Here is a 23,066-nt window from a genome sequence, read left to right on the forward strand (position 1 = left end):
GAGAAAGAAGGAAAGAAAAGAGAAAAAGAAAAAAAGAAAAAAGGAAGAAAAAAAAAGAAGAAAAGAGAAAGAAAAATAAAGAAAGGGGAAAAAAAGGGTGGGGGAAGCAAACAGAAAAAAAAAAAAAAAAAAGCCACGGGGGAGTATCTTCTGATTCTGTGTACTTTAAGTCCCTTGACTTCCCCTGGAACTGGTCCGTCTAGCTGGTCTTCTGGGGGAGGGGCCTGTCGTGCTGATTTTCAGGTGTTAGCACTTGGGGGAGCTGCTCTGTCCCCTGCCTGGTGCAGGGCTCAGTGGGGGTTGTTTACCCCGTGAGGCCCCAGGAGGATTAACCGCAGTGGCGGGGCCAGCTCTGCAGCCCTGGAGTCAGCCCCCGCAGTAACCCCGGAGCTCTCCGTCTGCAGGGCCTGGAGGCTCCGGGGCGGGGCCGCTGATCTGCTCAGCTGGGGCAGGAGCGTCCTTGCTGTCCTGGGCCCTCCCGGCCTCTGCCTGTCCCGGGGGGAGGCCGGATCCTGGGCTGTGTCCCGGCGCCCTGTGCTCCGGAGCCTGCGCTGGTGGATTCGCACTCCCGCCCCGCAGCCCCCTCCGAACGGAGCCTCTTCCTCTGCCCGAGCCCCCCCAAGCTGCTCCCGCCCCGCAGCCCCCTCCGCGGAGCCGCCCCCGAGCCTCCTGGGCTGCTCCCGCCCCGCAACCCCCTCCGCGGAGCCGCCCCCGAGCCCCCCGAGCTGCTCCCGCCCCGCAGCCCCCTCCGCGGAGCCGCCCCCGAGCCCTCCGAGCTGCTCCCGCCCCGCAGCCCCCTCCGCGGAGCCGCCCCCGAGCCCCCCGAGCTGCTCCCGCCCCGCAGCCCCCTCCGCGGAGCCGCCCCCGAGCCCCCCGAGCTGCTCCCGCCCCGCAGCCCCCTCCGCGGAGCCGCCCCCGAGCCCCCCCGAGCTGTTCCCGCCCCGCAGCCCCCTCCTCGGAGCCGCCCCCGAGCCCCCCGAGCTGCTCCCGCCCCGCAGCCCCCTCCGCGGAGCCGCCCCCGAGCCCCCCCGAGCTGTTCCCGCCCCGCAGCCCCCTCCGCTGGAGCCGCCCCCGAGCCCCCCGAGCTGCTCCGGGTCCCGCCGTGCGCTGCAGCCCTTAGGGAGCTCGGCACACTCTCCCGGGGCGCAGGTGTCTGTTAGTGTCCCCGGGAGCCCGAGGGCATCCCCGCCCTCCTGGGTCCTGCTCCACCTCCCCGCGAGCCCCTTTCCGCCCGGGAAGGTCGGTGCAGCTCCTGCTCCTCCGGGACGGGGCTCTCCTGTCCTGGGGACACTCGCCCCGGCCTCAGCCCGGCTCCTCGCGGGGCCCCTCCCCCTTGGAGGCCTTTTGTGTCTTTATTTCTTTTTCCCTGTCTTCCTACCTGGATAGAAGCCCGAACTCTGGTCACTGTAGCATTCCAGCTGGTCTCTCTTTAAATCTCAGGCTGAATTCGTCGATTTTCAGTATGATTTGAAGGTTATCTAGGTAATTTGGTGGGGACAGGTGACTTGGGGACCCTACGGTTCCGTCATCTTGCCCCTTTTCCCCTCCTTTTGAAGTTTTAACATTTTCTGGTTTTCTGAAATAATTCCCAAGTCTTTGGCCAACTATATTCCCAAATCACTTTATTTGGATGCTTTCAGTAATGATGAATAAGTGGAGAAATTGAAGAAAATCATGGTTCTTAGCAAAAACAAAACAAACCTAAAAAACAAAAAACCTCCAAGGTCATGATAGAGGTCCACCTGTGATCGTGTTCAGGAAGGACACTGTTTGATTTTAACCATCTAAAGCTTTTTTTTTCCCCCAAAGATTTTATGTATTTGAGAGAGAGTGAGAGCTGGCAGGGAGAGGGGCAGAAGGAAAGGGACAAGTAGAACCCCCACTGAGCGGGGAGCCCAGCTTGGGGCTGGATTCCATGATCTGAGGTCATGACCTAAGCCAAAGGCAGGCACTTAACAGACTGAGCCACCCAGGTGCTCCTATCCAGCTAAATAAAGCTTTTTAAAGCCAGAAATAGGTAACCAGATTCAGATGGACGGTCCCTTCCAGGCTATCAGACAAAACTTTTAGGCACTTCTCATCTCAGGGTCCTAGAGTTTCAGTTTAAGGACATTTTGAGTTTCTTGGGGCAAGGGTAGATGGGGTCTTTTTTTTTTTTATCTTCCCACGAAGAACAACTCATTTGCAAAGATTATATTGCAAATGAATCATACTCATTGAAAACTATCAATTTGATTTCAACTAAGTGTGGAGCAATTGTGTTAATGCTTACATCCCATAGTCCCCAGTCTTTTGGCTGTTATGACCCTGTCCTGCCTCAGTGAGAGGCATGGCAATGATGATGCAGGTAGTGGCAGATTGCCCAGAGTGATTCTTAATAATAAGTTTCTTCCTGTTTGTGGCTGGTTTTTCCTTTTTCATTCCCCCTTGGCATTGGTTTGTGGATGGGAGAAAGTACAAAATGCTGAAGCTTGTCTTCTGTTTCTTTTTCTTGATGTTTCCTTCCCTAAATGCTGTTTTCACCTATCAGGTTGTCTTATTAGTAGATTTCTTTTTTCCAGCACCCCACCCCTGGCCACCCCTGCTGAGGCACACGCACATGTTACAATGCCGTGGTCCCCATTCGCTGGAGCTGAACAGATGCGCTTGGAGTGAAGGATGTGCCTTCTCAGACAGGGCGCCGCACCCCTTCCCCATTCGGATGCAAATATCTATTGGCGTCTCGAAAAGAAGGATTAGCCCAGGTTATGTCCTTCTGCAGCCTTCACACACCCTGTCCCAGTCCAAAGCCTGGAGTTGGCTTTCATTGTTTGCCTTCTGGAACTCTCAATCTGGCAGCTGCTGAATACCTCCATTGTCCAGACATGCTGCCAGAAACCAAGAGTCTGTTCTCAGGGTCCAGAGCTCTGTCCCTAGGAATCCAAGTAATAATTTAATAGCCTCTGGCTTTCCTGAGCACCCTCTAACAAGGGCTTTGTGAGTTATAAGGCATACAAATAGAGAGGGCCGTCACAGGACTTCTTGTTCCCCAAATCAGGTGCCTCTCAGCCCATGTGTTTGCAGAGAACTGAGGCTTTACAGAGCCCCCGCTCTGAAAGAATTTGACACAAAGGAGTGAAAATGAACAGCATCAGATCCCGGATGGAAGCTGGAGGGTCAGCATTAAATCTCTTGATTGACATATGTACAGCTGTACGTGCATCTGTCAACACTCATGCAGCCACATGCATGTGCGCGCGCGCACACACACACACAATGTACTTTAATTCTAGGCCTCTCTTACAATTTCATTTTTTCGACTTCTATTTTGATTATCTTCTACTATTCCCAGTGTCAGTCCAGTATTTATTATATGTGACGTAATTCTTCCCAACCAGCTTGGAAGTCTTGCACATTTCTCCCTTAGGATAATTGTTTGACTCAGTGAGATAAAACAGTTGGAAACTCATTCTCTTCCTCATATATGAAGGAGTAAGATCTAAGTATGGCAGCTGGAAACTTGAATTCAAATCCAAACTGGATCCTCTGATCTAAGCATTATATGGTGTTTGACTGAACTAGATTGCTACTCAAAAGTATGCATACATGTGTTACTCAAAGAGCAATTTGCTTTCTTGATGGGTTCTGATATTCTATCACAACCTAATCCTATTCTTTAAATGACCTATTTCTATTAATGCTTACCTTTTTTCTGGACTGCATATTACTGACTGTATGTTTTCTCCTTTTGCAATTCATTTTAGGAAAGCATGCCTCAGACTCCTCCCTTTTCAGCCATGTTTGACAGCAGTGGTTACAACCGAAACCTCTATCAGCCTGCAGATGACAGCTGTGGAGGATTGTATTACCATGACAACAACCTCCTCTCTGGATCTCTAGAAGCACTCATCCAGCACTTAGTACCTAACGTGGATTACTATCCGGATGTAGGTATCTCTGTTCCTCTGAAACACATCCTTGGTATTCTTCGATAAAAAATACAAAATACAATACAACAGGAACCCTAGATACTACTGAATTATATCTGGGTTGCTAAGAATTTTTCGAATGAGAAATTGCACATTGATTATGGAACATTTTGAGGTCAAATTCAGCCTGAGTATGATTCAGATTTTGATTATTTTCTGCATATCCATTTCTTTTCAGGATTGGTACCACACTGTAGACAGTCAGATAACATGTAAGGGAAGCATCCGTAGATTTAATTCATGTCTATACCTTGGTCTTTACATAGAAATGCTGGAGGATATTGGATACTCCTAGAATACTTAATGCTTTTTTTGTTTCCAAGACCACTACTATGTTGAGAAAAGTGAAGCTGGACAGGAAAACTTTATAGAAAGGAGAACAACAGTTATATTCAAGATGCAATTCTTTATAGATTGCTTATGTTTTGCTTTGATAGCCATCATCTATATAGATAATACTTTCTAATCTAGGGAGTTCATTTACATTTTTTCAGTCTTTATGGCAATTGCAAGAGGCCAGAGAGGAGAACACTGAAATTCAGAATGTTGAATAATCCACACATGGTCTCACCCTCAGGATCAGCAATCAGACCTAGGTTTTATGTTTCTGGGCAAGTGGTATCTTCCTTCCCCTTTGATTGTGCCACAGAGGCCCCGGTTATTCAACAACAGCTGGCTGTTGATAGATTTCATGAAAATATCTAGACACCGGGTTCATATGTTTTTATAAATATAATAATGACCTTGGTGTGCGAAGGATAGTTTGTGCTTGCCACTGTAAGTCACCATAGTGTTTCTTCCTGAGTTATCTCTCTGTGTGATTTGTTACATAGCATTTTGAAATATGTTGTCACACAGGGAAAACTTGTACTCAAAAGTAAAAGGAATCCCTTGTTCAGCCCTGTAAGTGTTTATGAGCTATTAAAGGCTCATAAGGAGGGGAGGGGTAAAAAAAAAAAAAAAAAAAAAAAGGCCCTGGCATTTTTCTTTTCACTGGGAGTCTGAAACTATTTTAACAAATAAGCTCTACTTCATTCTGGCTTCTTGGGAGACGATGTAGTTAAAGAGAAGTATATAGTTTGATACTGTGCTTTATCGAATTGCTTAGCCTTTGAGCAAGTAAACAGATGACTTGAAAACCCGCCTTTGAATGTTCTGGCACAAGCACACAAACACCGCTGTGTGCCACAGTAGACACACTGGAGAATTCTTGAGCTGATGTAGATCGGGTGTTTTTTTGGTTTCCATTGAGTTACCATAATATTTGGACACAGAACAAGATTCTGTATGGGTGGTATATTTATGTTAAATCTATTTCCCTGAGCTGAATTTAATTCTTCTTTGCTAGAATGAGTTATGTGTCCTGGTGTCCTGCCTCCCAGAGGGTGGACATGAAAGTGTGCTTTGAGTAATTTCATTAGATAAACTTATCTTGTACTTCTATTATTTTTAGTACAATTTAAGGGAAAAGATATATCAGAAGGCAAAGGAAAAATCCATCTTAAAATGTTTTACTACTAAGCATTACTTTTGAAACTGCAGCATATTAACTTTGATCAAGAGAACTTAATGAAATACAAATATAATCTATAGGAAAGATATTAGTCTCAGAGAGAATGTAACCATGATGATTTTTTTTTCTCCTGCTACAGAGAACATACATATTTACCTTCCTGCTGAGTTCTCGGTTATTTATGCATCCATATGAGTTAATGGCCAAAGTTTGTCACTTATGTGTTGAGCACCAGAGGCTAAGTGATCCTAATAGCGATAAGGTAATGATGTGTTTTGAACTTTACAATTTTCTGTTATACTTTCACTTAGATTTTGGGAAGTTGGTTCCTTATCCCCAGGCTGAAGGGCAAAAATGGCATCGTGGCTATGCAAAGAGAATTGGAAATGGTATAAAGAACACAAAATAGGGTTGGATGCCAGTATTATTAGTGTTCATTGTCATCTAAGATCTTTATTTCTCTAGTTCTTGGTCCTATTAAAGCATTTCAGTAGATTAAAATACTGCAATGTTAATACTCGAGAAAAGCTATCATAACGTGGATACTACTGGTCATTATGATCAGTGTGATACGATTTTTTAAAATAAACTGTCATGCCCTTAATGCCAAACAAACAAACTCACACAATATAGATTTAATGCCATGGAAGATCCCCAGGTCCTGCTTTAAGTCGGTGGTACTTGGCATTGACTTGGGGAAGGGAGACTAGACTTCTTCAACCCCAAAGACTTTGCAATAGAAGTTTACCAGTGACACTGTTTGCAGTTTTCTTTGATGCAGTCCATGGTGATAGATATCACTGAATGAGATTTGCTCTTTGTCCCCAGAACCAGATAAGAAAAATTGCACCCAAAATTCTTCAACTCCTGACAGAATGGACAGAAACGTTTCCTTATGATTTTCGGGATGAAAGAATGATGAGAAACTTAAAAGATCTGGCTCACCGAATAGCCAGTGGCGAGGAGGTTGGTATCTTGAATTGAGCAAAAGCACTCGAATTTCCAGGCTGAGCCTTGGTGGGAGCTGGTGCTGAATTATGTATCACAGTCGCCACCTCTTCCTTTCTGTGTTGCCTTTGGGCAAGTCTTCAACATAGCATCATGGCCTGTTTGGTGTGTCGAATGGAGATGATTATACAATCCCCCTTCAAAGGGATATCATCTGGAATTTTATGTGATTAATTTGGGAGTATGTTCATGTCACTTCATGCATAGGATTCACATTGCAAGTGTGTTTTAATTTTAATTATACTTTTCTTTCTTCTAAAAAGATTTGACATAGCAAGTTAGAAGCATACATATTATATTAATAGATATAAACAAATAGATACAAAACAAATAATGTAACATATTAACAGATAATAAGTTGTATATTGATACATCATATATAGAAATAGACAGTTTGTACCATGGAAGGGAGAAAACAAATAGGCTAATGTTGAGAAGCAGTATAGTAGGACAGGACTGCTGTGATTTGAGTGGAAACTCCAGGTGAAAGAGAAATATAGTTGGTTATGTGATTTTCACTATCAGAAAAGACAGCATACTAATTCTTCAGAGCATTAAACTAAATGAAATTTTAAAAACTTACTCATGGAGGACTTTCTATAGGGGCATAGAATGAGATCAGGAAAATTGCTCTGTATAGTTTTTATAACAAATGTTCCTTGATAAAAAAAAAAAAAAAAAACCCTGGGGTTATAAGGTTAATGTATAATTAGCAAAGGTCATTCTTCTGGATAAAAGACAATGAGAAAAAGATCCAAGGCTTATGGTGCCCAGAAGTTGAGTCAGGGCTAGCACCCAGGATAGGTGGAGAAAAAAAAAAAGTAAATCTCTGGATAATCATTCATAAATATCACTTCTCTCAATCAAGCCTTTGATAAGAGCTAACTAGCTGTAACAAATTCAAGGTGATCCTCCTTGAAGCAGGCCTGGAAGGCTAATATTTTGTGTTGAGGCTTGTTGGGCAAGGGTGTCTTTGTAGTCTATGCTGCCAGTTGAGCTCCTGGGAGCAAGTTACCTAGGCACAGATAAAACACTTTCACACACAGGAAAAGATTGACGAAACATTTTGCAGTTGCAGCGATGTCCTGTTTCATTCATCTTAAAATGCATTTTCCCATTATGAATAACCTTCCTTGAGAACTCATTCTTTCAGTGGTGTGCTGTAAAGATCATGTAACAAGATACCCTGTTATATAGTATATATTTCAATATTTCCTCCAACTTAAAAAATTGTATAAGATTGTCAATAAAAAAAAACTTTACTTGCCTCCCTGCAGTTATGTCCTCATGAAAATGGAATTAATCCTTTTACTGCTCCCTTATGACATTATATTGAACCCTGGTGCTCAAGACAGCCATGATTTATATCTGTAAGACTGGGTGGTTTCCTGAGTCGTTTTGCAAGTTATGACTATTATAATTATTTTGCCAGTTTGCATGTGACAGGTTCTAGCAAGGTATGGATTGGTAGGTCACTCACTCACAAAGGCAACGGTTAAGTATCCCAGGGAAGTTTTGAGGTAATTCTTATATTAGAGGGGTTGGTTATCTATTGGATTGCTTGGCAGGGTCAGTCTTGGCTCTGTGAACTTAGTTTATGACAGGATGCTCAAAAGAGTAGTGGCATCATAAGGACTTTTTCTGGTATGAAGGATGAGTCCTGAGTCAATACTTCATTTTTGTGTAGTTGTATTTAGGTACTTACCTTGATAGGTCGATCAGCTTACATTCCCCTCTATTGCCTTTTTTAAAAAATAAAAATTGTTCCTTGATTCTTTCCAAAGGAACACCTTAAAAATCTTTTTCACATAAAAATTTAGTGTTCTGAAAATGCCAGGTGAGTGGTGTTTTGTTTTTCTTGTCACAGTAGTCAGTGACAGAGGTCATTTCTATCTGTGTTAGCCAGATTGGATCCGGTCTTTTTTTTTTTTTTTTTTTTTTTAAATAGGCTCAAGCCATTCAAGAGTTGGTTGGAACTACAAAGGGCCAAACAGCCTTCTAACCTGGCTTCTTGTCAGCACTCCTGTGTTAATAGCAAATCCTTGATAAACCCTGAGATTTTCAGATGGTTTTGAGTGTGAAAAGAGAAGATGAGAAGATAAGCCAAGTCGAACCAAGGAATTGATTAACCTAGGGATTGAGCAGCCAAGTGCCCCCTACCTTGATCAGGTTGGGTTTTACAGTGAGATACTTCAGCTCCTTCAATCCAGTATTTGAAATCAGGGCGACACTTGGCATCTGGTTGATCTGAGTGTACTTTGGCAGTTCCCTAAATTCCTCGCTGCTTCTTCAGTTCTGTAAATTGTAGGGGTAACGCTATGTTAATGTCCCTGTCAGCTCTAAAATTCTGCAGTGGATGCTCTTTCCTCAGTTCTTTGCTTGGCGGGCCATGTGTCTGTGATGTGCTCAAGTGTCTCTCTTCAGAGAGACCTTCCCTCACCACCCCAACCTCAATCACCTTGCAGCCCTCTCACTGTTGGCTTTCACTAGTGGTTTTCTTCATAGCATTCTGTGGTTAGTAATTACTTGCTTTTTTTATGACTTATTTTTCCTGACTCCTTGCTGTGCCCCCTTTGTTCATCACAGCATCCTGAACTACTAGCTCAGTGCCTGGCATTTAATAGGTATTCAATAGTGTTTATTTTCTTTTTCTTTTTTTTTAAGGATTTTATTTATTTATTTATTTATTTAAGACAACTGTAAGTCTTTTTTTTTAATTTTTATTTATTTATGATAGTCAGAGAGAGAGAGAGAGAGAGAGAGAGACATAGGCAGAGGGAGAAGCAGGCTCCATGCACCAGGAGCCCTGACATGGGATTCGATCCTGGGTCTCCAGGATCATGCCCTGGGCCAAAGGCAGGCGCTAAACCGCTGTACCACCCAGGGATCCCAAGGATTTTATTTATTCATGGGAGACACAGAAAGAGGCAGAGACACAGGCAGAGGGAGAAGCAGGCTCCATGCAGGGAGCCCGATGTGGGACTCCATCCCGGGAATCCGGGATCACCCCTGGGCCGAAGGCAGGCACTCAACCACTGAGGCATCCAGGCATCCCTTCAGTAGTGTTTGAATGAGTGAATGAATGAGTGAATGAATGAATGAACGAATGAATGAACGAACAAAACAATCAGTTACTGGAAGAGGAAAAAAATATGTCCCTCCACAGGAAGGAGTGTGGGCTTGGGTTGAGACTTGTTGCTTCTTGCCTGAAACTTTAGGGATTTTTTTGGCAGTCAATGAATCCAGGTGCACCCTATATATAATTTTGTCGGGTTCTGCTGAATCTGCTAGGACAGTTCTGCATAATTTGGCTTAATATGTTTCCCCCCTGGGGATTTGCCCAAAATGAAGTGGCTTATTAGGACTTGCCTGCAAGAAACATGAAATGGAGCTAATGATTGAATTAGATGACAAATGACTATAGTGGGTAAAATGCAATTTTCTCTTCCTTAAGGGGCTGGTCTTTATTCTATCTTTATTTGCTAGGTAATTACTGTCACTGGCATTTGAAGTTATAAAAAAGAATAAGTGCATATTTAGCAATTCATGACTCAGTAAGGAAGCATGCTTAACAACACAAAGCTTGGAATGGAGTCAAATGGCAGCAGGAAACCTTTAAAAGAGGTCATACATACATATTCTTTCTCTGTGTGTCTCTCTATCTCTGTCAGAGACTAGTTCTTTTTTTTAAAGATTTTATTTATTTATTCATGAGAGACACAGAGAGAGAGGCAGAGACATAGGCAGAGGGAGAATCAGGCTCCATGCAGGGAGCCTGATGTGGGTCTCGATCCCAGGACCCTGCCCTGGGTAGAAGGCAGAAACTTAACTGCTGAGCCACCCAGGCGTTCCAGAGACTAGTTCTTTATTATTTGAGTAGCTTTACCCTATACTCTTTACCCTATACTCTGTTGTATAGTTATAGTTCACTGCTTTTTCTTACTAGCTGAATCCTTGACTATATATTCCTCGACCTCTTCTCTAAAAAAGCATTTTTTAAAATGTAGAATAAGAATCTCTCACCAGATATGCCTGTAGAGCATTGATTTTGATGCTTTGCTATATACTAGAATCACCTGGAAATATTTATTATGACATTTGGGACAGGGGACTGAAGAAACCATTTTAAGTCCATAGATTTTTAATGTAACTAAAGATGATGAAAGGGATATAAGGACAAGGGATTTGTTTTATTTTTATTTATTGTTTTTATTGAGGTGTGATTGGCATATAACATTATATTAGTTTCCGGTGTACAACATAATGATTTGATATTTGTATATATTATGATCACAGTAAGTCTTACTAATATCTATTACCATACATAGTTACAGAATTTTTTCCCTTGTGATGAGAACTTTAAGATTCATTCTTTTAGTAAGCCTCAAAGATGCAACACATTATTATTAACAATAGTCACCATGCTATAATTACATTCCCAGGACTTACTTATTTTATGGTTAGCAGTTTGTATCTTTTGGCCACCTTCACCTGTTTTACCCATCTCCTGTCCCCTACTTCACCCCACCACGAGGGTTTTAAAATTCAGTGCTGATCTCCTTCATATTCCAAAGAAAAAGACATTTTCTTTGAGTGACAGTCTTGTTTCCAAATAGCATCTCCTAAACCGATAATCGTAATGCTGTGTGGAAAATAGGTTTTTTTGAAGGTTAACACGTTTTAAACACTTAAGTATTTCATTAATGATTTAGGGTAGGCTGTGAATATATAGAGAAAAAAAGGTCATCTAATGGACCAGTTTAAAGAACTGAGTAGAATATGTGCCAGACAAGTAATGAAAAAGAAAAGAAAAAGAAGGCTATATATGCTTTTCTGCCTTAACTAAGTAAGAATTGATCATTTCCAGATGCATTTGTAATTTGCCTTAAGTATGCAAATGTCTAGTCATTTGAGTTTTTGTAATTTGCTTGGGTAAGCCAAATTACCTCTGTAAAATAATATGGTTCTTATACTTGTAGGTAAGATGCCGTTCAGTTTTCAAACAATCTCAAAGTATTACTGTGTAGTACCTTTTAAAAAGGGGCTGACTAAGCAGGGAGCATAACCATAGATCTTTCTATATCTAAGTTCACTGGGACTGTCCTCCTTTGGAGCTGTTCACTTAAGGACCATGTTAGCATGTGTGCCTTTCTCAGGTAATTTACCTGCAAGGATGATTGTTGTTTGTTTAGCAGTTTGGGGCTAGAAAAGGAGGAATAAAAGAACACCATAACTTATGATAAGAGTACCCAAGGGATGGATTGATTGCTATTTCTTTAACTTAATGAGTGTTGTAAAAAGTCAAGAAATTTATCTCTATTACCTGAACTGCTTTTAAATCCAATTTATCTTAAGTGTTGTGGTCGTAGCATAATGCAGTAGCAAACAAGATGGCATCTGGTAATAGCATTATGAGTAGAATTGCCACGTGGAAGAGTATGGTTGGTTGCAAATATTAGCACTGACTCATAATATGAGAGAGAAATGGACGTGAGTCAAATAGAGGTCAGATACCAAAAATGAATATCCACTGCTTCCTTGTGAGAACCCATGTTACACATGGAAGTCGGGAAGGTGGTTGGGGGGTGAGTAGGAAGTAATAGTATTTTCTGTCAGGTTGGTGTCCGTGCTTGTAGACTAATGAGACTGGGCATAAGAGGAGTGGGAAAATCAAGAAGGTGACTCCAAAGAAAAAGTGTTAGGAAGAGGATGCTCTGAGTTGAGATCAATGTATTTTAACCTACCAAAAATAAAGCAGTACCTTCCTATGCCAGCCCAGAGAGCAGTTAGTTCTGAGTAGTAGCTAATCTAAAGGGTCATTGTGGGGTTTTCGTGGTTCAACTTGAATTATACTTGCAAGAGCAGCCTGAGAAAAAGAGCTAAATTTTACAAGTCTGAAAAACACCTTATGTGTTACATGTCTCTCTGAAACTATTAGGGCTAGGCTGAGTCGTCCTGTAACTGCCCTGGTGTTTCTCCAACATCCAGATAAAAGCACTTAGTACAGAGACTCTGAGTTTGCACAGTGGTGAACGTAGACATGCAGAGTGAGGATGTAATCCTTTGCTTATTCCCTGGCAGACATATAGGAAGAATGTCCAGCAGATGATCCAGTGTCTAATCCGCAAACTTGCTGCACTCAGCCAGTACGAGGAAGTCCTGGCAAAAATCAGCTCCACGTCTACAGATCGGCTCACGGTTCTCAAGACCAAGCCACAGTCCATACAAAGGGACATCATTACTGTCTGCAGTGACCCTTACACTTTGGCTCAGCAGCTGACTCACATAGAGCTGGTATGGTCATTGTCATCCTTGACCTTCGCAACCACAGATCTGCTTTGCTGTGGCAACCACACAAGTTGTTTATCAGTAGTAAATGTCACAAGGGATTCTATTAGAATAATCCAAATGGGAAATAATATGTGAAATACCTAAAATATGTTTTGCTTAGACATTTGAATATGAACGTTTCTGACATTCTGGGAATTCACTTTAAAATAAACACTAGTACACAAGACTGGAGGGCAAATTTATTGACCTACCTCATCTTCCTCCTCTACTTTTCCGTAACTTGCTCAGCCTTTCACTATGTCATATAGCATTGTCTTACACAGAAAATCACCTCTGCTCAGATCTTGAAGATGATGACAGTATTTAAGATTAAAGCGTCATTTTATAAGCTGCATAAAAAAGGAGGGGTAGTGCCAAGTCAGCAGAAGGAATTGACGGTCTATTTCTTCTCATTTTCTTTAATACTGTTGACCTGGTTTTGTGTTTCAGGAGAGGCTCAATTATATTGGGCCAGAAGAATTTGTTCAGGCGTTTGTACAGAAGGACCCTTTGGACAATGACAAGGTAATCAGCCTACCTACATAGGGGTCAGCCTTGAAAATGGAAATGGAATTTCTCAGCCTGTGAGAGTGGGTACCAGAAGCAGAAATTGGAATTATTTTGTCTTAGGTTTTAAAATCAGAAAAAATTTTTTTTCACTAGCCACATCTGATTCATTTCCGTTTTCTTAAGCCAGATCTTCAAGTGCCATCACTGTATTCCTACCCTATCACAAACTTTCAGCGTCTTCTTCCTCCTTCTTGGGAAATTTAATAAGCAAATAGATGCAGGATTTGTGGTGATGAAGGCAGAAGATAAAAGCATAATGGTTTTAGCAGGTGAAGTCAGAAAAAATACAAGAGAATGTTCTGCTCATGATTCAACAATAATGAGCAGTAAAGACAGGATGCATACACATCCAGCGTGCTGAGTAAAGGTCTCTGCTGCTTTGCCTCTCTCTCTCTCTCTTTTTTTTTTAAGGGTAAATCCCTCATGACAAGTTTATTGCCTGAGTGAAGCCCACATGTAAAGTAAATAACACTGGGCATGAACTATAAAATTGGTGAACATACAAGATTTTTTTCCCCCAGTGACCTCCAGAAGCATCTTGAGTTGTTAGGCAAAGACTGTATCAACCACTAATGAAAGCCCCCCTTTGGGAGTTAGGGGTAACAGCTGTTTTCCGGCCTAAGAATAGCTTCCCTCAGTACAGGAAGCAAGGGTTAGGTTTTGCAGTAGAAGGCTAGTGGACTTTTTTGTTTGTTAGTTTCTTCTGGAAGGAAGAAAAGAGGGGTGTAATTAACCTGTTCAAGCTTGGCCTTGAAGTCCAAGATGAGCTTAACTCCTTTTGCTTTTGAATAATGTGTCATTCACCAGACTAAAGACTGTGATGTCATAGACTTCCATTTACCTTCCTTGGCAGATATTTAGTTTCTTGCTACATGATGCTCCAGAATCTTTAATTTTAAAAGAAAATGTCCTAGTCCCCTGCTCTCTCAGCTGCTTCTTGCTTTGTTGCTAACAGTTGGCATTCATACCCCATTAATCAGTCAAGATTGTTTTAGAACTTAGCCCAAACCCTTTGAATGATGCTTCTGAGGACAGTTCCCCCCGAGAGTAACTTAGTTTCCTGGGAGGGAAGGATACCATTTGGAATGCATCAGAGTACACTTCTAGACCTTATGGGTTTCACTGGACTGTACCAAGAGATTGTGATATTTCTGTAAAGGGAGTCCAGAATGTTAGTGATTTTCTCTTTCTCTGTTTCCGTCCCCTTGTCTTAGAAAGCTGTCTTGCTCCATAAAGGCCCAAGTCTGACAAAAATGAAAGCCTAATTCACCCATTTTTGTCTCTAACTCCTCTGCTCACTTTGCTCTCTCTGTAGAGTTGCTACAGTGAACGGAAGAAAACACGAAACTTAGAGGCTTATGTGGAATGGTTCAATCGCCTCAGCTACTTGGTTGCCACGGAAATCTGTATGGTGAGAAAATGAATTCTCTCTTTCTCCTCACTCTCTCTATTATTTTTTCATATACTTATTTTACAGCTCTTGGTCTCCATGTTGGGTCACTGTCCTCTTTTTTCTCCCCTTTTCTATACAGCCTGTAAAGAAGAAGCACCGAGCAAGAATGATCGAGTATTTCATTGACGTAGCTCGGGAATGTTTTAACATTGGCAACTTCAATTCCTTGATGGCAATAATCTGTAAGTGTTTTCTGGAAGATATGTGTCCTTTGTTTTTATAGGTCCTGGTGAAATGTGCCCTCTAAAAATTTACATTTAGTACAGTTTTATTAATGAAAACTCTTTTTAAATTCTGAATTGTTTTAGAATGTTCAGAATGCTTTACTTTTTTTCAGAATGCTTTAAATATCAAAGTTATACAAGTGTGTATACTCTTTTTTAACTATATGAGCATTCATGGAATGCATTCAGTGAGTTTGTCTTTCTGTAGGTAACAGAAGATTACTTAATTTTCTCCCTTATATGATTAAGAAAATATAAGACAAGCCATGTCATGGGAGAAAGCATTTGTAGTACATATAGCTGAAAAAGAACTTATATCCAGACTCTATAAAGGACCCAATGAATCAATAATGAGAAGACAAATAATTCAATGAAAAAAAAGGACAGATACTTGGATACTTCAGAAAAATATAATTTCGTATACTTATTTTCTATAATATATAGATATGTGATATTTATAATAATATCTTATTATATGAAAACACACTCTACATCATTAGTCATCAGAGAAATACAAATTAAAATCACAGTGTAAAACCATTTCACATACTGAAATAACTGAAATTAAAAGGACTGGTTGAACCCAATATTGGCGAGGATGAAGAACAAAAGGAATTCTCATATATTATTGATAGGAGTATGGAATATGGTATTTGTGCTGTGGAAAGCTAGAAGTTTCTTTTTTAATAATAAATTTATTTTTTATTGGTGTTTAATTTGCCAACATATAGAATAACACCCAGTGCTCATCCCATCAAGTGCCCCCCTCAGTGCCCATCACCCATTCACCCCCACCCCCCGCCCTCCTCCCCTTCCACCACCCCTAGTTCGTTTCCCAGAGTTAGGAGTCTTCATGTTCTGTCTCCCTTTCTGATATTTCCCACACATTTCTTCTCCCTTCCCTTCTATTTGGACGTTTTTTTATTAAGGTAACTTATTTACACTTAGTAATGAGCACTTTTTTAGAGAATAATTTCAGATGACTTATTTGTCCGTTTCAACTTTTTCTCTCCCCCACTCCATTTTAAATGGGAAGCTGGCATGAACATGAGCCCAGTCTCTCGACTGAAAAAAACATGGGCCAAAGTGAAGACTGCAAAGTTTGATGTTCTTGAGGTATGTGAAGCTGATGCCTTGCTGTTAACATTTTACCCCCAGAAAGTGGAATTCTTCTATGTCAGCTTGCCTCTTAATCAGGAAACACTGAAGAGAAAGCCCATCTCTCCTTACAGACACGGGGAATGGAAGGGGGTTAGCATTGGACGAGAGAGAATAAATCAGTTGTAGACCGGCCCTTTCATAGGCAGAGGTGTCCATTTTGGGGTGAATTGACTGAGGAAGTGGTGACCTGTCTGTTACATCCCATTATTTGCCAGGTTGGAATTTGGATCCTGAACCATTGGGAGTGCTACTTCAGTGTTGGCCTACTAATTTCATTTATTTACAGTGTCCCAGGGGAAGAGTTCCCATCCCTGTAGATATACTAATTCACCATCCTTTCAGCAAATTTTACTAACCTGTGCAGAAGCTGTTCTAGTGTAATTCTGAGGATAGTCAGAATTATACGCAAAGGCATTTGTGTTTGGGTCATATTAATGTCATTATTACTTTGGCATGTTGGTGTTTTGAATCAGCTGTCTTTGGAGATAATGTAAAAAATCTTCTTTCCTACGTCTTCATCCAAACTGGGAAGTATCACTGGATATATTGCATTATGCTTTTATTTATATTACCTAATAAATTTCTGTTCCTTCTTATAAGATAGTATGCTTCAGTTATTTGTAAAATATTTATTAACAAATACAAAGAGCAAGGTCACTACAAAGGGTTGGATCACCATGCATGACTAACCATTAACCGATCCATTAACCTTCAGATGAAACCTAGAACTAGTTTCTCATGCCGATGTTTGATTCTCTGTTATCAGTTTTAAGTCTAATCTCAACAGTGAACTTGGAAAGAATTTGGTCTAGGTTTGACATTACTGAAGCTGACATCAGCTTATTTAAATGAACCAAAACTCAGCAAAGAAAACATTTGTGTTCTGATGTATTTTATGCCTACATGTGTGTGTGAGAGGGGTAAATCCTATCCTTAATGAGTTCTCTCGCCTCCTGCAATTTTTAAAAAAGATTTATTTATTTATTTGTTTGTTTTAGAGAGAAAGAGAATAGCAGTGGGAAGGGGCAGAGGGTGAGGGAGAGAGAAATCTAGCCAGGCCATGGAGCCCTACACAGGGCTTAGTCTCATGACTTTGAGATCAGGGTTTGAGCTGAAACCAAGAGTCCGGGGCTTAACCAGCTGTGTCATCCAGATGCTCCTAGCCTATTGCAATTTTTAATGTAGTATTAAAAGTATGATCTTACCAACTTTCTGCCACTGAGAAATAAATGATTAATACTCTTTTCTCTCTGTGGACAGCATCAGATGGACCCTTCAAGTAATTTCTACAATTACCGGACAGCTCTTCGTGGGGCAGCACAAAGGTCTTTAACTGCTCACAGCAGCAGAGAGAAGGTATGTGCATAAAGGGGTTTTATTCATGGCAGAGTTGCCATGTATTGCATTGAAATGCAGCATGAACTATTTCACTGAGCTGCTTTTACCTGTTCAGACCTAAGAGACAAGTTGATACACTATAGAAATATTGATGCCTTGCCACATAGAGAAGGAGAGTGCTAAAGGAAGGTACCATTGTTGTTATCCATTATAAATGGATATTACTGTGTTATTATTGCATTATTTAAATGATCATTTTGTAATATGTCTCAGTTGTTTCTCAAGCAATAAATTAAGTCATATGTTAAGATGACTGATAACATTAGAGTAATCTGATTTAATGGAAAATAAACATTTCAGTTCTGCACCAGACAGCTGATTTAGTGTAGCCTTTTTTTTCTTAAAAGAATTAGCTTATCTCCCATGGTTAAGTCATTTATTTTCAGAAAGTAGGTTAGTTGCTGTAGCATTAGGCCTGCTGTTACTAATTGGATATGTGGGTGGTAGAAAAAGTACAGGGATGATGTCTGAGAAATTAATGGTCCTTACTCTATCTACTCTCCCCGTAAACAATTTAATACTCTCCTGGATCTCTCATACCCTCGACTCTGAGGGTCCTTTCCTGGCCCATGTCAGTGTCCTATATCCTTATGTGAAAAGGAAAAGTCATTTTGACATTTAGAGATCATGTTATTTGCAAAGTAAATACCTGGTTATGGTAAATGGGGTGATGAAGTTGTTTGATAAGAGTTATTTTTTGTTCAGGTTCTATCCATCTTTTTTTTTTTTTTAAGATTTATTTATTTATTTGTTCAGAGAGAGCGAAAGAGAGGCAGAGACACAGGCAGAGAGAGAAGCAGGCTCCATGCAGGGAGCCCGACGTGGGACTCGATCCCGGGTCTCTAGGATCACACCCCGGGCTGCAGGTGGCACTAAACCGCTGTGCCACCAGGGCTGCCCTCTATCCATCTTTTTTTTTTTTTTTTAATTTTTATTTATTTATGATAGTCACACAGAGAGAGAGAGAGAGAGGCAGAGACACAGGCAGAGGGAGAAGCAGGCTCCACGCACCGGAAGCCTGATGTGGGATTCGATCCCGGGTCTCCAGGATCGCGCCCTGGGCCAAAGGCAGGCGCTAAACCGCTGCGCCACCCAGGGATCCCCTTCTATCCATCTTTTAAATGAAACTGTATCTTCCACAAATTTTTGGAAATGAGGGTAAAAAACATTTCAGGGCATCTCAGTCACTTCTGCAAAAAAAGCTTCAGCCTCAGTGATCTAAAATAAAAACAAACAAAAACTCCACCTTTTGAAAATGTTAAATTGGTTCTCAAGAAAAATCCAAAATATTAGTGCTGAGAACATTTGAGAGATACTATAAATACGTTATTATTATTATTTTTTAATAAAGAGGCAAAGTCAGGGAAGAGATGAGGCAGGGTAACTATCTCAATTCAGCCGACAGGGTGTACCAGCTTCGAAATTTTACTTGCTCAGGTATCAGCACTCCTGTGACAAGACTGAAAAAAAAAATCAAATCAGAAGTTTCTTAAGCTTCAGAAAATCAGCACATGGGGTGCCATCTGCATCCTCTCACTCCCATCCCAGTTGAATGCAAGGCTGTCTCTGCAGGACCCTCTGGGGGAGCCAGGAAGCTTTAGAATCCTATCTCTAGCAGGGGGTTGGAGCCCTGGCCAAAGTCCTTCTGAAGAAGTCCAGCTCCCCAGAGAGACTATACTTGTGGGACTCTAAATAGCTTTTTCCAGAAAACAGTCCAAAGTATTTACCCTTTACATCATTTAATAAATTCTGTCCACTTTCATTTTGTTGGTTTTTTTCCTTTTTAAAGATTTTATTTATTTATTCATGAGAGACACACACAGAGAGAGAGAGAGAGAGAGAGAGAGAGAGAGAGACAGAGAGGCAGAGACACAGGCAGAGGGAGAAGCAGGCTCCATGCAGGGAGCCTGACGTGGGACTCGATCCCAGGACTCTAGGATCATGTCCTGGCCTGAAGACAGACACTCAACCACTGAGCCACCCAGGCATCCCTTGGTTGTTGTTGTTGGTTTTTTTTTTTTTTTAAACCAGTTCTCTGTGAGCATATAAATTGTACTCTCTAGTTCATAAAACAAATGAAATCACCATCATTAAAAGAAATGCCATTTCTTTCTCACATTTGGTCTCAAAGGCTTTGAATGAAAACATTTCTGGGTAACATGCATCTTTTATGCAAGAGATTTGGGTTTAATTTCCCTTTTTTGAAGTGAGGATAAACTCTCTTTATTCCTAAGTAATTTAAAAATCTCCTTATCTTCATTACAGGATTCGGGTAATGGCTTCTTTAATATTCTTTCAAATTGTCAAAGTTTATGTGGCCAAGGTGGCACATCTCTAGGTACCATATCCTAGAACAAATCACTTCTGTCTTCTACACAGAGGCCCTTAAATGATCTTTAAATAACTATTTTTCCTGTGGGTACTTGTGCCTCCAGGTTTTTAACCATTTCTCATATGATTACATGGTTTTAAATCCTTTTACTGTTCCATTTATGTTTGTGAGGACTTGTTCCTGCTTAACAGCATTTATTTCTAGGTTTGAAACTGATAATGCATGTAAGGTATATTTGCCAAGTCCCTGAATTAAGAATATTTTGAAAGGGGGGTACCTGGCTGGCTCAGTTGGTGAAGCATGCTTATGACTCTTGATCTAGGGGTCATGGGTTCAAGCCCCAGATTGAGGACAGAGATTACTTAAAAAAATAAAATCTTAAAAAAAAGAATATTTTGAAAGGGAATTAGAAAACATTATTACCTGAGAAGTTCTCCTATTAAAGACATCATTGGCAGGACCTCCCAGAGACCAGACTTTTGCTCCCTCCTATTGGTAACCCATACATCCACCGTGGTGCCTGGAAATCCAAAGTCCTTATAATCTCCTGATTTTTATTATGTTAGATTTGTTGTAGGGGCTGCAGATGTGTAGAGAACTATTGATGAGTAAATTAAAAGTTGAAAAGCCTATGAGACTTCTTTTTGGCATATGGGCATAAGGAACAGAATGGAAGGAAGGTTACTTATATATATATTTCTATATTCTTGGAAGAGTGATTCAAACCATTAGTGGATCAGTCCAGCAATTCAACTTTTGGCTATTTATCCGAAGAAAAAGATCTCTGCACCCCTGTGTTTATTGCAGCATGATTTACGATAGCCAAGACATAGAAGCAACCTGAGTGTCTACTGATGAATGAATGGATAAATTGTGGTACAGATACACAATGGAATATTATTCAACCATAAAAAAGAATGAAATCTTGCCACTTGTGACAACATATAAATGAACCTCAAGGCCATTATGCTAAATTAAATAAGTCAGACAAAGACAAATACCAGATGATCGCTCTTAGGTGTGAAGTTTCTGTCTCTCTCTCTATATATAGGATCATCTTGGAGGCACCATGAATGTGAATATTACATAAAGCATAGCCTCTGTGCCTCAGCTAGAGGCACATGACCTGGAGTTATGAAATGTTTAAATATCAATGTGAGACAGAATGGTCAGCACCACTTGAATCTCACACACCCAGTACTGAGAATAAAACGAGAAAGTTCTTACTTAAAAACTGTTACACTATGCAAGTACAATATCGTGATTGTAACTTAGTATTCATTTCCCTTGTGGTGATATATCCTCATTATCTTTCAAGTGCATTAATAATATCTTTCCCTTTTTAAGGGCCCCATTGGTTTTTGGGGAGTGCTTAACTGAGGTCAGAGCTGTATTTAATGTAATGCTCACCACAATTTGGTGAGGTAGCTATTGTTGTTCCCATCTTAAGAGGAGGAAACTAGACTTTCTTAGTATGTTAGACTTACACCAGGGCAAACTTTTCCCCCTTAAGGGCCAGATCATAAGTATTTTAGGCTTTGTGGGCCATACGGCCTCTCGTTCAACTACTCAGCTCTGACATAGACAACACGTAGATGAAAGAGTGAGTATGGCTCTTTTTCAGGAAAGCTGTCTGGCCACTATAAGTTAATTTCCTGTAATTTTCATGCTCATGAAGTATTATTTTGATTTTTTTTTTTTCCTAGCCATTTCAAAGTGTTAAATGCATGGCTCCTGGGGTATACTAAAACAAGTGATGGGCCTGGGTGGGGCTGCAGGCCACCGTTAATAGACTCCTGACTTGTACTGCCAGTCAATTGTGGGGCCATATTTTAAGCTGAGTTTTGATGGACTCCAAAACACAGGCTTCCCCATTGGAGGAACAAGGTCCAGGCATGCATTGTCATTGTTACCGTGGCTGTTTAGTCCTAAAATAATAGAGGATTAGCCAGTAATATTTGAAGGAGAAGGTAATGAGGGGGATTTTACCAATTCAGCTTGAGAGACTTCTGCAGACAATACCAACTGCCGTCAAAACCGCAGATTCACTTTGGCTTTTCCAGCGACCAGTGGCATAAAAAAAAAACCAAAACTTGTTTTTTTCAATAACTTCCGGGAAAATCTGAATTTATATAGAAGTAAAAATTGATACTTCATATTTTTATGTATGAGCCCAAATGTATGTTTTCCAGACCTCTCATTCATTAAGTGTAGATGTACCACCCAGTGAGTCATCAGCTTAGGGAAACTTCAAAAACCTGCTCTTGGGTAAACAACAGGGCCAGTAACTTGTGTTTGGAGTGTTATTTGCACTGTAGCAAATTTAAAAGCTTCAAAAATTTGTTGGCATTTGAGGAAAGGTGGAAGTTACCATGTCTGAGCTTTGTTCTTTGTTCATTATGGGGCTTAGTAAGATTTAGGATAATTTCTTAGAGATTATTATTTTAAATTAATTAATGAAATACCACCTCATCAAATTAAAGACCCGAGGCAGGAAAGTCCTACCAGAGGCTTATTGTTTTTTAAACAACCATTAATTCTAATTTACACATTTATATTCCTCCTTCACTTGGACACATCTCACAATATATTGTGCAAGGTACTGCTTAAGTGATTTCCCATGAGAACAGGTGCCTACTTGTTCAGTCTTATGAAGGCCAGGTTTACCCAATAGGAAGTTTGCAGCAACTATTACCTAGAACCCTGAGCTTTCACATTATCTTGAACAATGTCTTCAAGGGTAAAATATTCATCCGAAAAGAAATACACCTAAAATGTAGAAGTCTAAATGATATAACAGTACAGATTCTAGTGGGGAGATCTTAAAATCTTCATACCTGTCATGACAGGTATTCTGTTGATACGTAGCTCCAACTAAGAGGTTGCTGAATGAAAAGCAAGAGTTCTTTTAGATCTTCTTCCATTGATTACAGCTAGAACTTTTAGATTTATTATATGCTGTTGCAGTGGGGAAAACTGCAGAAGCTACATGAAGCCACTCACCTCCTAATGCCTGTTACCTTTGCTAGGTTTTGGTTATTAATAGCATTTGCATCTTTAGCAAAATTACCTAACGGAGGAAACTGCTATCATGGTTGGTGAACAAAAC

General features: G+C 40.7%; 1 protein-coding gene across 10 annotated transcripts in view; it reads left to right on the plus strand.

Moving 5' to 3' along the window:
* RASGEF1B (RasGEF domain family member 1B) overlaps positions 1–23,066 on the plus strand; it is a 550,412-nt gene that overhangs the window by 521,556 nt on the left and 5,790 nt on the right. For all 10 annotated transcript variants that reach the window (XM_038582293.1, XM_038582294.1, XM_038582297.1 and 7 more), the window contains 9 exons: positions 3,744–3,926; positions 5,621–5,743; positions 6,310–6,447; positions 12,571–12,783; positions 13,270–13,344; positions 14,705–14,800; positions 14,922–15,024; positions 16,103–16,182; positions 17,488–17,583. In XM_038582293.1, coding sequence (XP_038438221.1) covers positions 3,744–3,926; positions 5,621–5,743; positions 6,310–6,447; positions 12,571–12,783; positions 13,270–13,344; positions 14,705–14,800; positions 14,922–15,024; positions 16,103–16,182; positions 17,488–17,583 — 1,107 coding nt within the window. The remainder of the gene's footprint in view (positions 1–3,743; positions 3,927–5,620; positions 5,744–6,309; positions 6,448–12,570; positions 12,784–13,269; positions 13,345–14,704; positions 14,801–14,921; positions 15,025–16,102; positions 16,183–17,487; positions 17,584–23,066) is intronic.

Source organism: Canis lupus, chromosome 32 (assembly GCF_011100685.1).
Source record: "Canis lupus familiaris isolate Mischka breed German Shepherd chromosome 32, alternate assembly UU_Cfam_GSD_1.0, whole genome shotgun sequence".
In the NCBI taxonomy this organism is placed as follows: Eukaryota; Metazoa; Chordata; class Mammalia; order Carnivora; family Canidae; genus Canis; species Canis lupus.